The sequence below is a fragment of the Punica granatum genome, chromosome 4 (assembly GCF_007655135.1).
Source record: "Punica granatum isolate Tunisia-2019 chromosome 4, ASM765513v2, whole genome shotgun sequence".
NCBI lineage: Eukaryota > Viridiplantae > Streptophyta > Magnoliopsida > Myrtales > Lythraceae > Punica > Punica granatum.
The window spans coordinates 1957793-1973063 of NC_045130.1; the positions used below are offsets into that span (position 1 = coordinate 1957793).

Below are 15271 nucleotides of genomic sequence, written 5' to 3' on the forward strand. Positions count from 1 at the left end.
ATATATATAGGGGTGTGTGAAATATCTGAATAATATGAGGATTGCATGCATTGAATGGATAATATAGAAAACGTATATGTTGTATATGTATTAATTCGAGGGATACATGAATTTATGAAGCTGGAACATTTAACACTTGCAGGACTTCCCCACCCACCAAATCCATTAATCACTTCAAAGAATATGAAATCATAACTTCGAATAATTTGGGAAAAAAAAAAAAGAATTTGTCATAGAAAATTTATTTAAAATTTCTCCAGAGGAATTAATTTTTGAGTCAAACCTCTTTGGGATGGGGAAGTAAGAGAGAAGTCATCGAGTTAGGTGCAACCTTTGCTTGGGAGGAAAATAAAGGAGGGGAGAGTTCTTAATTAAGATGGTGTTTTGTCCCTCTCATGTTGAATTGAACGACAAGCTTCAATCAATGGACTGACCACCCACAATCTATATAAAACCAAACTGACTCGAGACAAAACAGGTTCGATGTAATCCGACGAAACCTGGTCGCTCAGTGTAGAACACATACAGGTAGTAGATAATGAAAAGAGAGACTGAGAAAGACTCGATCAGGGTGAGATCATCTTCATAATTTCTTCTGTGATATGTTAAGACATAATTATAAGCCTCCAAGCATCCCTCTCGTGAAGTCCCTCATCCATAAATTGTTTCTAGTGGCTACATGTAGCTCGAGTCCGACCCGCCATAGTTTGTAACAAAGTCTACAGGCTTCCATGACCCAAAAAGATAAGGAAAATAAGAGCAGAAGTGCATCCCAGGCTCAGAGCAAACCAACGATATATGTCCCTCCTAATGTACATCCCTGGACATGCTTCAGTTGATGAACAAATCAATGGGATTCCACCAATACGTATAAGGGCTTCCCGTTCAACCTCTCACGGCCCTGGACCATCCCAAAAGAGAAAACAGAACGGAAGAACAGTTAATCTGTCTCTTTTCTTTGAGATGCAGTCTCCTCAGGACTACTCAAAGTACCTCAAGGGACAATGATATATTGTCCTTTAAATTCCAAAGTAACATATTCGGTAGCATCTTAATACATGCTTAGGTGAACGAATCTGAGAAATTAGTGGCGCGGGCATACCTTCAAGTCTGGTAATTCAATAACGCAAGTACATTCAACTACTTGGGCCCCAACACGTTCTGTGAAGGAAGTGAAGGAAAAACAAAACAGATAAACGAGAACATATATTATATTGTAAGTGTGTCGAGAATAGTGAATAACAGCCTTATAACAAGCGAAAACGACCGAGCAATTAGTCAAGCCCTACATGCGAAAAGTGTGAAATTTTCCCAGCATTTTCAAATCTGATGTATCTTTGTCAAAGAACCTCACCCAAAATTACATCGTCGGGACAATGACACAAAAACAATGCTTCAATTTTTATTTATTTTGTTTAGTCAAACACTATAACAAATTTGAATAGCTAGTTTCTACAGATGTGGGCAAAATCATTATGAAATCCCAAAAGAAGGATACCCAGGAGATTGATAGCTGCACATAGAGTGCCACCAGTAGCAACTAAATCGTCAACCACCAAAGCCCGATCATCAGGCTCCACTGCACCTACATGCATCTGTAGACAGTCGCTTCCATATTCAAGAACATACTTTTCCGAAATAACTTGACCTGCCATCAACATTGGACAGATTGAACTGCACGTGGTGCATGAATTTATGGAGAATGTAACTCGGTAAACGGATGGTTCTTCTTGTCAGGAATAGGCGAAAGAATAAAGAGAGAAATACCAGGCAGCTTCCCGGGTTTTCTCAGAGGGACAAACTTTGCTCCTATGGCCAATGCAATGGGAGGACCAAATATGAAGCCTCGGGCTTCAACCCCTGCAAGAGAGACAGAAATCAGCCTCACATTTCAAAACAGAGAAAGAGAGCCGAAGACGAATGATGATGTAATCTGGTTACATTGAGTAGGAAAATGCAACGTTGTACTATTCGAACTCCTCCAACAAATTAAAAAAGAAAAAAAAAAAACATAAACAAGGAAACGACACCAGAAAGTCAAGTTATGATTATTTTTAATACAATTTGTCAACAGTAGCATTATACAGCTATGCTAAAAACAAGATCATCTTAATGCAAATACTAGACGATGTGCAGTTAATCAAGGAGCAGTCTGCTGCAGCTTACCAGCACTATACATAGACATCCAATCAATCTAAATTTCAAGAATGAAAAATGACCTAAATACTGCACAGTGAGTAATTGAACGCATAGTCTTCATGGGGCAAATCGAAAAACAGAAGCATACCTGACCATGATCCTTTATTATAAGTACAGTATTTGTGGGCTTAAGGTTCCACAACTGACATGATTTAAGCTTACTGAATGACAAATTTGACCACGGACAAACCACTCTTTATTAGATTTTCCAACGAAGAATCTTCAATATGTTCGCTTGTCAATTCCAATGTAGAGAATTCATACCCCATTATCTTTTTGATGGATTCATACTCCAATATCAAGATCACAAGCAGCACTAAAATCTAAAACAGAGCAACCTAAGCAAAGAAAAATGAAAAACCCCGTAGAATTTGACTGACATTGTTGGTTCCCGATTTCAAATTCAACTGCCAATCAAAGAATGAATAAGCACACTTCCGTCCAACAATTAAACAAGTCAGTCGGCAAATTTTATAACTAAAAGGACGACATCGTATCAGTCGTTTTCCTAAAAGAAAAAAGAAACAAAAATATTTTCGCCGAATAAAAGCTCCTCTGTTGCAATTGATAAGGCCATGAAATGCAATCCTTATCTTTAAAGCAGAAGCTGAAACTTATCTGTTTGAAAGCATCCGTTGGCAGAAAGATTCCAAGCACAAGCATAGGCCATCATCATGACAGATAAGACAGTAAATGTCCCAAAGAAAATAAAAAAGACGAAAAAATATTGAGGTGAACTATTATATCAACACAACACAAAAAAAAGATGGTCAATATGAACCAAATTTGAACAAGAAAGAACAGACCCACATAGGAAGCATATTTCTCTGAAGACAAGACACAGTTGTGCAGGATGCAGAACCGGGTAATGAAAATGTGTTTGTTTTATATGATGACTACCCGTTCACAGAACATGTTTTGGCCATATGGGATGACTTGATAATTTCCTCACCGCAGTGATCTAGAGATATATGGAAAAATAATTAAATAAATTTAACACAAGATTCATCCTGTTCTAGAACAAATCAACCACAGGGAACGTTCGTTAAAATTCGAGTGTTTAAGGTATTTTTGCACTGAATGCGAAATTGATACGAATCAGCAGCATGTGCATGCAGAATCCCGATCGTCAGACGTGTCCACAAGATGGATATAGAGGGAGGGCTCATAGCCGTTCAATAATCTTCAGAGAGGCAATCGATTGCCACAACCCACTAGACAACGGAACATAGTCAAACAACTTATCACTTCTCCCTTAAAAAAAGAAAAAATAATAACAACAATAATGACAGAATGAAAAAGAGAAAGAAGGAAACCTACAGTCCCTTCCATTCCATAATGTCCCTCAAAAAAAGCATTCAGAAACTTATGCAAATGTCTCATACCTGAGGTACCCCTAAGAATGGACCCACACCCACCATAGATGGTAGAGCAATAAAAAGTAGCTTAAGGGCTCAAAAAAGGGGGGGTGCATGCCAATGAATGATCAAATCCAATTCAATGAAAAGAGAGAGGGCTTTTTTTCTGGGTATAATTTCCTTTTTTCTGTTACCTGCAACAACCGAAATGTTTCTGCCTTTGTATCTCTCGACGAACAGATCAATGGTGTCCTTGAAGGCACTGGGATCCAGTAACAGTGTTGTTATGTCCTGAAACATTATGCCTGCACCATTTTTGCCCATTGAATCAGCGGAGCAAGTAATAGGTAGCTAAACACTAGAAAAACGGAGCTGATAAAATAGAAAGTTGAATACATTCCACGAGAATTTTTCAATTCCGGGTTTCATAACAAAACAGGAAAGAACAGGCAGCCTTAGACATGGGACGAGATAACTGTCAAATGTGTCGTTTTGCACAAAGTTTTTCATCTTTACAAGAAAAATTAAAACTGATTTTGCCTTAGGAACCAAACATGGTTGGAGAAAGCATTGATTGGAGGTGTCATGCAAGGCTCGAGGTCCTAATCAAGGAGTTGACAAAACATCCGCTTCATCACGAAACGTTTTCCATTAATGGGGCTTCAGGGGACGAAATTCCTAAGCGCAGAGAAACAAATTTCAGCTCACATTCCATTTTCCAGAGCAATTTCCGGGGAAAAAAAAAAAGCAAGAGATTACGAACGAGGGGGTCGCAAACCTGGTTTTGGGAAATCGGGAACGACCCGAATCCTGGCCTTTATGCCATGGATACGAGGATCCTTGTCCTTGTAAGCCGACATTGTCCGATGAGGCACTTGACTCGGAAAAAGAAAGTGAAGAATCACAGAGGAATCGGGCAGAAGCAAAGGAGTTCCACAGAGAGACGGAAGGAAATTCTGGTTTTTGAGAAGGAAGAGAAAGTTTCAGCGGGTTGAAGTGGAGAAGAAGGGGGGAAGGAGAAAGGACTACTTATAGAGAGAGAGAGGAGCGAGACTGAGAGCTGCTATTTGCTGAGGGGCCTTATTGGAAAACAAGTGTAAGTTAAGGGGAAACAAATGATAAACAAAAATTAGCGGGCCCCCACTTGCTCCTGATAATGGCGCGGATTGTGCTGGGCCGGCTGCGTAGCGGGAGGGGGAATCGTTACGTTAGCGCGCTAAACAAAATTCGGTTACCTTCAGTTACCTTTGTAACGTTTTCTTCGGACGGTTCTACTTCTACTAACGGAAGTAACGGAAGCTTTTGATTCCATGCAAAATATGTATTTATGTATTGAGTTTCAGCATGTTTTCCCCATCCGTTCCATTCCATCAATTATATTCTAAGTTTTTATTTTATTAATAGATATTTTAAAGTTTTACCTTCAGATACGAAAAATGTGAATGCGTTTGAAATAATAATTTTTAGTTGCTTCAAAACTCAAGCTCTGGTTGGGACGACCCGGTGTGGTGGATGCTATCGGTTTGGCTCAAGGCAATTTTGACAGTCGCTGGTGACTTTAGTTTGGGGTAGCTTTAGCAGTCAAGTTGTTCCCGTTGGCCTTAAATTGGTGCCGGCATAGTAACCAAGAGCATCCATGGTAGGATTAATTAGCTAGCGGATGGAGGCAACAACGATTATGGTCGATGCATGATCTGTGATTGACATTTGAGAGAGGTGTCCTGCTTTTTAAATAATTAAAATTTGTATCTTAATCTTGTTTCCAAATACAAGTTTTTAGAAATTGTTTTTGTACATAGCATTCCAAACAATTTTTTTGCAAATCTTCCTCTCTTTAAAATGTAAAATTAATTAGAAAAGACTTTATTCTCAACACTTTTCTGGGTATAGGATAGTAAAGCTAACATAGATAAAATATGACTGTTCCATAACTATCATTGTTCATTTGATTTTGCACTTGTTTTCTATGAAATGATTTTAAAATGTTGGTATAATAGAATGCATATTTCTGAATAAATATAATATACTTATTATCATTTTTTTAGGTAGTGCTTGATAAATTAAGTATTTAATTAGTTAAGAGAAGAAATATATAGGAAGAATGGATGAATGAATTAGGATGAGAAAAGTTTTGCGAGAGATAAAGAACACCAATAAGGCAATAAGAGAATAATGGCTCATTTTATTAAGTCAAGATTTTTTACTTATTTCATTAAGTGATTGTTTGCTTAATAATTAAATAGTTTAGATATTTATCTCTTTCTTACATTTATTTTCTCTTATAACTAATTTATAACTAACTTTTAAGTACTTATTTAATTAAGTTGAAACAAACACCCCGTTAAAGTTAAAGTTATTATAGAACAGAGAAATCATACCATAAATCAGGTATAAGGTATGATAACCCAAGCCTTCCGCCCCTTCTTTTTGGGCCAAGACAATATAAAGTCAGGATAAATGCAATGCGCGTGAAGGATACGCAAGAGGACCGGATCTGACTTATCGTAATCATATACATACTATATGCGTGCCTTCAGTTTTTGTTATGGCCACTCTGATCCATCAACCTTCATGCAATTTATGCCTTTCAAGAGTTAGCCCTGTATATCATAAACTAACATCAGTTATCAAACAATAACATGAAACCATCATATGTCGTTGCTCCTTCACTAATTTGGAATACGGACACAAAAATGTTAAAGAATAATGCTCATTTATATATATAGAAGTGCGGTCACATATTGTGCACTGGTTAACATTAAGAATCAGTAATAAACCACATCTCAAAAAATTCGGGTGATCAATAATCAAAGAGGATGTAGCGCTATAACCTATGCCCTTACCTGGTAACCAAGAAGTTCTAGGTTCGATATTCTGTGAAATTATTCTTGTCTCTTTGTTAACTGTTAGGATTTCTATTTTATTGTACTACTAGATTAATGAACCTTCTTTGTAACCCAAAAAAATATATACATATATAAATTCGGGTGATCAACAGTAAACCAACAAGACATCATTTCAATGGATTTACAAATGAACCCTTAAGATCATGTTGGGTATTGTTCAGCTTGTTGATTAAGTTTGTATGTTTATTTCATGGCTGGGGCTATTTCCACCCCTAATCTGGCTAATGCATCCGTTTTGTTGTTCAAAGTACCATATTATCCTCAATTCCGTATTTATGATACTAGCAAATATGGTTAGACCCATAAATCACTCTATCAAGTTTCATTTCCTTAATTTTTTATCAATTGGTAATTAAGCTACATATATAATTCTAAGTATAACATAGCCCTCTTATAAAAAAAAAAAACGTATAACATAGCCCTTATTACTCCCGATTTATTTTAATTGTTTTATGCTAATCCTCATTCTTTCATTTTGAGTAGAACATCCAAATAAAATATATATATATATATATATATATATATAATACGCAGAAAATTTTTTTGTGATAAAATAAACTTATTTTGGATGTGATAATACATCAATTTTTCATATAATTTCACTATTTTATGTGCACTCATTATGAGGATTGAAAATTCATGAGTATTATTTATATATAAAATTTAAAAGATTGCGAAAACAAATGAAAAAATTAAAAAGGTTGATTGGAAGCATGACCAAGGGACGCTGATTTGTAAGTCAACAAAGCCAATCTCAAGTATGAAATTATTGAAGGACTTTACAATAAAAAATACCGTGAACTCAAATTATTGAACATAAAAGAGAAAAAAAATGTTGTAAAATGATTTAAAGAAATAGGTAGACGTCGCCACCTTCCCACGAACTTTCACATTCCTGTCACAAATTTCAAACTATTTGGATCTCTCCTTGTATAATTTTCATTCTACGTTTACTTGATTTGCCTATCATTGTTAATAAGAAAGTCGATATTTTTCAAGAATAAACTAACTTACATTTGGTGTATTGGATTAAGAATTTCTTATTAATTTATAGTAATTTATTCTTATTTTCAATGTGAAAAAGTATATTATATGATTACAAACTTTTGACGCTTTTTTATATTTTGGCGTCACGATCTTTAAAAGAAATCATCAAACCGTAGATGAAGTAGATTTGAAACTTTTAAGTAAGAATTTTCTTTAATCTATTATACAAATTTTTTAAGATACTTTTCAAATAATTTTGGATGAGTAGTGATTTGTGATAAGAGAGAAGAGTTTTTCCATCTGTGGTAATATGTGTACCGTAATTAAGAAAGGAAAGAATGGATAGATAGATAGATAGATAGATAGATAGAGTAATTTTGGGAGTCTAACCATATTTATAAGAGTCCATATTTAAGGATAATTTGGTACCGGAGACAATAAAGAGGCGTATTATTTGAATAGGAGGTGGAAATAGCCCTAACCTTATTTCATTTATATTTTTTGCGGATGCATTTTATAAGTGTGATTTGGACATGATGAGCAAAGATCTTTCAGCTGGCAACTAACAATAAGCTGTAGGCTACTACTACAAATATATAGTGCGGTCCTAATTTGGTAGGTTGACAGCTAATATAATTTTCAACAATTAACATCTCGTCTCCATCAACTAACACCCAAATTTGAACTTGCATGCAGATATCATTATCGACTTACGTAGATATATTCCCACCCGTTTTTATCATTACATAACTCTCATTGTCGACGTGCTTTTCATTTTAATACTTGTTTGGATTTGAAATATTTCCAAAAATGGTAATATATATATATATATATGCGTGTGTGTGTATTGTTATATGTATATATATATGTGTGTGTGTAACACCTTTTTTTTCACCAAAAAAACATATGAAAAGATGTGGAGGACGGATCATGCATGCGTGGACCAATTAATATTGAAATTATCAGAATCATCTGCTTAGCTGTCTCTCAAGTCAAAATACCTTTCAATTTAGTTCCAAAGTCTTGCATTGGATGATGACAATTCAACGAGAAGGACTCTACATACTATATATGAGCCGACACACGAGCTCGTGCAATAACTCTCTCATCGTTAGTTAAGGAATGTTTCGACATATATCTTGAGTTTGATCTTTGATAAGGTCGATGAACTCTTTTTTCTTTCAATTGTATTCACTAGATTCGTAAGTTTCTGAAATAGAATGACCAGAAAAGGAATAAAGTAGTGGAAAGAACGACGGACAGTGATGAATTAGATCTATTCATGTCAAGTTCCCCCTGGCAGAAATTAAATCTCATTAGATTTGAAATAAATCTACGAAAGATTTTGTTACCGTAATTGGTGGAATCTTCCCATACATTCTGTCGGAACCCTCCCTTCCACGTTTTCTTTTTGGGTGAATCGTTCCACATGTATATATTTTTTGTTCCGGTAAGTCGTTCCACATATTTTTTGTCTATCGTTTTTTCACCCTTTTAGGATTAAATAAAAATTGAGGCCTCTCGTGCTATTAAATTTACGCAAGCCAAGGAAAAGGCCATAAGAGAACGCTGACAATTTAAGATTTCGCCATTGAACAATAGAGACGAGTTTAATAGGCAATTAGCTCGGCATTCCATTATCGGCTACACGATGTCTCAAAGATTGCACTCTTCAAGTACGCTAATAATTTTCCTAATTTGGTTGTCTAGAAATCGAGAAACTGATTCTGCAGTGCTATTAGCACAAACCATAACTAAGCCCCGGCCAGCCACCCCACACATGCTGAGCTACAAGTATATATACATCCGCTTCCAGCCATCTAGGCCGAGGGGCAAGGCGCTTTGTTGGGTATTGACTCAATGATCAAGAATGATTAACGAAAGAGAGAAGACATTGCACACAGGATGTACGTGGTAAAGCCCTCAAACACAGTGGAAACCCGTGACTTCCCATTTTACGAACCGAATCATTTTATTTATTTTTATTATTATTATTATTATTCCGTTTTGCCAACTTTAAGCCGACCTAAAGCTCGTCTTTTTAACCCTAATCTCTATGTAATCTCATCGAAGACCAATTGGGAAGAGTATGTGAGATTGAGAGCTTTGTATCCAGGGTTAGGATTTTGTCATCTCGGTTCGATTTCTCCACCTTTTGTACTCCTTGATTGTTTGCTCATAGTGAAAGCTAAAACCTCATTTGCCCATGAATGTTTCTCTCTTAATCACATCGATTGAGAGAGTTTTACCGCGTATATATGTTTGTTGATCTTCAATGCTCTTATTGTATTTCGTTGTTTATTCGAGTCTATTCCTAATATACTTTAAAGCTGCAAATAGGAATATAAAGTTTTTATGTTAGGGGACGAATGTATGTATGCAATTTCATCGAAAATTAAAGAATAAAATGTAAATTTTCATGGAACATTAACAGAGGCGATCCTCGGCCCATTCCTTATTATTATTATTATTATTATTTTATATAACTTTTAGTTTGAAAATTATCAAAATAGAACTGGGTTGGTACGGAAAAGTGTGGAAGTTTTTTCGTTTCGCATCGCATAAAACGACAACATAGGAAAGGGAATAGAAGGGACCAAGGGGATGGGGCCCCGCATAAAATATTGCTCTTTATAGCCGCAATTGTGTTTGTGAGAACGAGGAGAGGAGAGGACCTACCGACTAGACAACAGCCACCAGGGAGGCACGTGCTTGTCACATGCGCCCCGGACGGGACGGGACCGGGTACTGGTTGGTTGTTTTGGACTATTAGCTGACCTGGCACGATCGATGGTCCCCTTTCTTGCTTTTGCTTTTCTCAACGTTCCACTGTGCGGTCCAGATCATCTTCATGCCTGTTCGTTCTACTATTCGCACCAGATTAAATGAGGTGGGGCTCACCATCTCGTTCAAAATACCGTTGACCTACGACGGAAATTCTATGGTCAAGTGGCGGAATTTTTATTTTTATTTTTATTTTTTCATTTCCACACTTTAATTCAGTAGTTTTGCATAATATAAATTGTTTTGGGCGAAACATTATCCTTTTTGTATTCAATAAAAAAAATATTTTTATTTTTGTTCAATAAGTTTCGTACTTTGGTTCCACAGTTTCTCACCGAAAGAATTTAAAGAGTCACTTTACTTTTAATGTTTCGTACCGAAAAAATTCTTATTGTCTGTAACTGTTGAACTAAAGTGTGAAATTTTTTCGCAAAATAGAGAAGGATGATTAAAATTTATGTGACTTGACTGTAAAATTTCCATGACCTACTATAAATACTATCGATCTTTATTTGACAAGAAAAATTTCTACTTTTCTTTTTTCCATATTACGTGAATTCATTTTCTTTACATTTCATGGTACCAAGTAGGCAATGTTGGTCGGATTCCATCATAATTAGTTCCTTCTAATTCAGATGTAGATGTATTGAATTTCTATATCAATTTAAAAGCTTGAACTTATAAGTGGTGATTTCTAAACCTCATATAAACTCATAGATATTCTTTTATTTTTTTCATATGAGATTTTTTATAATTCTCAACACCCGCCATTTCGTGCAACGTTTGATCTATTTCTGCCTACATGTTATCACGTGCCTTTAAACACCAACCCTCGATAAACTGACCTCGACCCGGGCTCATCTTTCGTGTTCGGGTCTTCCGTGCTCTGATAGGGGGGGGGACACGATTTTTTCCACTTGAGATTTTATAATTCCCAACACTCACTCTCACGTGTAATGTGTGGTCTTTTTCTGCTTATATGTTGTTATGTGCCCATAAATACCCTCCATCAACAACTGACCTCGTGTCGGGCTCATCTTTCGTGCTCGGACGAGAGGGGACTAATACAAGGCATACTCTTGGCTACACTCAAACGTATTGGGCCTGATGTGGTGTGGGTGCGCACACGCACGTTGGCGCTCACATGTGTAACATGGATATTAAATTTCCATGGGCTTATACGAACTTTGATTCATATCCACTTAAAAGCTCAAACTGTTAAGTAATGGTACACAAGCCTTATATAAACTCACGATTTTTCTTTCATTTTTTTCCATGGGCTTATACGGACTTTGATCCATATCCACTTAAAAACTCAAACTGTTAAGTAATGATACCAAGTCTTATATAAACTCACGATTTTTCTTTCATTTTTTTCCATGTGGGATTATAATTCCCAACAAGATGTACATATGTTGGTTCATTTTAGATGTTATGCTAGATTGTCCTAATTTATCTATTGTCGATCATCTATTGTTATATCATATATGTATCCTCGACGAATAGCAGAAGAAAAATAACTATTAGATCTATTGATGTAATGTGGTGCAGTGACAGAAGAAGCTTCGTTTGATCATCAACCTGAATTGCAGATGAAAAGCAGCCGAAGAAAGTTCCATGGGACTGGTGGGGTGATGATTCCATGAATACTGACATGGCTATGTGAACATGATATATAGTTCAAAGGAGAACTCAACGGACTTTCGCTGTACTACATGTATATAAAAAAAAGAAGAAGATCAAATCATAAATTTTAGCCTATTCAGATCATAACATTTTCCCATTTAATTATCAACAACTTCTTTTATTTTCAATTTTTCAATAAACTTAAGGTTTTTATTTATATCCTTCTCGAATCATATGCCTTACAATATTCTCTTTCATTACAACGAAAACTGATAATTGGATTTCCAAAGAGGCCATATATTGTGCCACCAAATTTATGGAACTTTCTTTTGTTGTTAACCAAAATGCTTATAAGTTATAATTTTTCATAAGAAATTACTGTTGAGCGAAAAAAAGGGGAAACCCACTATATCACACAAATTTGCAATGGAATTGGTAAAAGAACCTTTTTTTCGTAATACAAATAAAGATAGAAATTTAATCCATGTCCACCTTCATCTTTTAATCTTTTACTTTGGAGAAACTTCGCCGGCATATATTTTGAGTCGATTTTATTAAAAAGTCAGTTAAAGTGATAAAATGCAGTAAAAGATTTGGCCAGCATATTTTTTGAGTCGATTTTATTAAAAAGTCAGTTAAAGTGATAAAATGCAATATATGTATATCTATATACATTATTCTCTTTTTTCTTTTTTCCTTCTAAAATTCTCTCATTCTATTGTGAGAAATCCATTGAATGCTTTTCTTTTTTGGGCACAAATATTTATGCTAATACACGTTTATCCTTAAAGGATCATCTATGGGATGTAAATAGATGAGAAAAGATAACTTCTTGAATTTTAAATTCTAAACAGCCAAATATCTTTTAATAGAGTATCATTTAGTAGCATCAATTTTAATATCGGTGCTACCTTTAAAATGTCATATATCAAATTATCACCTAATCATATAACAAATTATAATTGGTCTAATTTTTTTATCTCATTCTTTTATTGTATTGATTTATTTTCTTCCAGTTAGCATTATATTTATAAATCACTTTTAAAATATGACATGATTGTATGGCAAGCAAGTAAAACATGGTCAACTATATAGTACCTTTTTCCTAAAAGAAAATTAGGTTAAACTTTTTGGGGTTAATAACAAAAAAAAAGCGCAAATATTTCACATTTTAACAATTATAACACGAACTTTTTCCTTAACATAAAAATACATAAACTTTTAATATAATAATAATTCTAACACAACGTCAACTTTTCCGTTAATTTGGGCGGAAACTGCTGATGCGTAGGTCAAGTATGACCCACCATATTTTCTTTATAATAAAATTATTTTAGAAAATAGCAAAAGAAATTAAAAAAGAAAAGGCAAAAACAAAAATCAAGGAGGAGGGGTGATGGTCGGCGGTGGGGGCCTTGTCACCAGGCATCACCTCCCGATTGGGGTTGCTGGTGACCACATAGGACGCCACTCGACTTGTACATCAGCAATTTCGGTCCAAATTAACGGAAAAGTTGACGCCGTACTAGAATAGTTATCAAATTGAAAGTTTATGCATTTTTAGGTTAAGGAAAAAAGTTCGTATTAAAATTATTAAAATGTAAAAAGCTTATATTTTTTTAACTTAATTTTCTATATTATATTTACTATATAATTAGAATGAAAAAACAATTATCTTTGAAAAAGTTTTTTTTCCCTCTCCCACAGTGAACCACGTGCACTTCCTCAGTACGTAACTAAATTCTATTTATATAAAGAGCAATTGTTTTTAGTGCACAACATTTCATGTTTCTTTACGGATGAGCTCAATCGATACACAGGACATGCATTGCATTCGATCATCAAATCACTCGAAGAAAGAACTTTGATGGAAGGATCGGAGCGCAAAGGCGGAAGCTGCTTTTTGACTTTTTCAGGATTGAAAAGGGATTACAAATCATGACACAGGAGAATTTACAAAGAGATTAGCTCCAATTGCATATTTTTATTACTTGAAAGTTGCTTTTGCCCTAAGCCGCTAGTTTCCTTGCACTGCACTTGTAAAACCAGTGTATCAGACAATTTGCTGTCTTGTTCTTCTTTTGACATATAACAGTTAGTTGGACGGAGACACGAGATGCATCATGTCTTCCTTGACAATGACAATGGCGTTAATGAGTAGACATAAGAGCATACATATCTACTTCAAGAACCCAATAAATATAGATCACACATGAACTAATATGATAAATGTTGTTTCAGTAATAATGGATGAACTAGGTAAGCGTTTCATAATATATAGCTCTGAAGTTTAAAATTCCGTGAGTTATCCACACCAATTATATAAGATACGAAGATGACCATCTCCAAACCCATCCGATTATTATTAATGTTATTATTGTTTTCTATTATTATTGTTGTTTTTATTTTATTTCTCAGAAAAGAGCCTATGCAAACTGCAAATCTAAAGACTTATATTATGAATGGAGATGGATTTGATGGAAATAAAAAAATTTGAAAAGAAAAAAAAAAGTGATACAGAATGGGTAAAAGAAAAAAGAAGCCATTGCGAAAAACCATTTAGTCGGTAGGTAGGCTGGATAATTGGATTTGCGCATACATAAGCAAAAGTTTTGAAAAGAAATAGCTCTTGATTGGTTTCTTGCTCTGTAATAATGAATGGAGATCCTCGGTGGGCCCAGGTGGGATCTTTAACCTAAGGACATGATTTATTGGGGCTTACCAATCGAGCAAAGAATTCATCATAGTATGTCGAAGAACAAGTGGGTAACCGGATGATATGATAGTGCTCTAATCAACTTTCTATAGGAAAGCCCTAAAACAGTTAAATTTATATGGCATTATTGCAATCCAATTCATTCATGCACCAATCAATCTATAGCTAGCTAGACCCATCTTTTAAACGACCTAAATGATTCAATCTATGGATTTAATACTGTGCTTCTTGATTCACCTTATAACAAACAAATTGAGAGTATCCTATGAGAGTGCAAAATTGCAAAATAGAGTGCAACTTAACTAAAAAAGTGATAAAACCCGGCAGATGTAAAACTTATGGGACAATTAATTTGGTCCAATCAACCTCGTACATGTACATATAAATAAACAAAAGAAGAGAAATCCTATAAAAAAAAAGGATAGTAAAGTGGTGCATGTCCAGACCTCCTAAAGAATAGTTTCCAGATTCGATTTTCATGTAAGATTATTCAGGTACATTTATTAATTATTAAATTTTTTATTTTATTATACTAAATTTATGGTTTCTTTGTATTTAAAAAGAAAAAAAGAAAAAAAGAAAGAAAGAGAGAGAGTGATCCCAAGAGCTTCCAGTCTCATTCAATAGTTGAGCCCAAGCCCAAACCCCACAATGATTAGAGCCCACCCAAATAGATATAGAGGCAAACAATTGCA

The 15271-nt window shown here is 35.0% G+C and overlaps 1 protein-coding gene across 2 annotated transcripts; it reads right to left on the reverse strand.

Moving 5' to 3' along the window:
• Positions 1-367: 367 nt before the first annotated feature.
• Positions 368-4571, reverse strand: LOC116205444 (adenine phosphoribosyltransferase 4-like). Of its 2 annotated transcripts, XM_031538055.1 has the most exons (6): positions 4336-4567; positions 3752-3862; positions 1768-1860; positions 1499-1648; positions 1103-1161; positions 368-901 (listed from the first exon to the last, which is right to left on the reverse strand). In XM_031538055.1, exons 1-6 carry the CDS (start codon positions 4415-4417, stop codon positions 848-850), a joined length of 549 nt encoding a protein of 182 aa, XP_031393915.1. In that variant the 5' UTR covers positions 4418-4567; the 3' UTR covers positions 368-847. The 2 variants fall into 2 exon arrangements, with proteins under 2 accessions (XP_031393915.1, XP_031393916.1); XM_031538056.1 differs by lacking the exons at positions 368-901; positions 1103-1161 and having other exon boundaries at positions 1538-1674; positions 4336-4571.
• Between the last annotated feature and the right edge of the window lie 10700 nt (positions 4572-15271).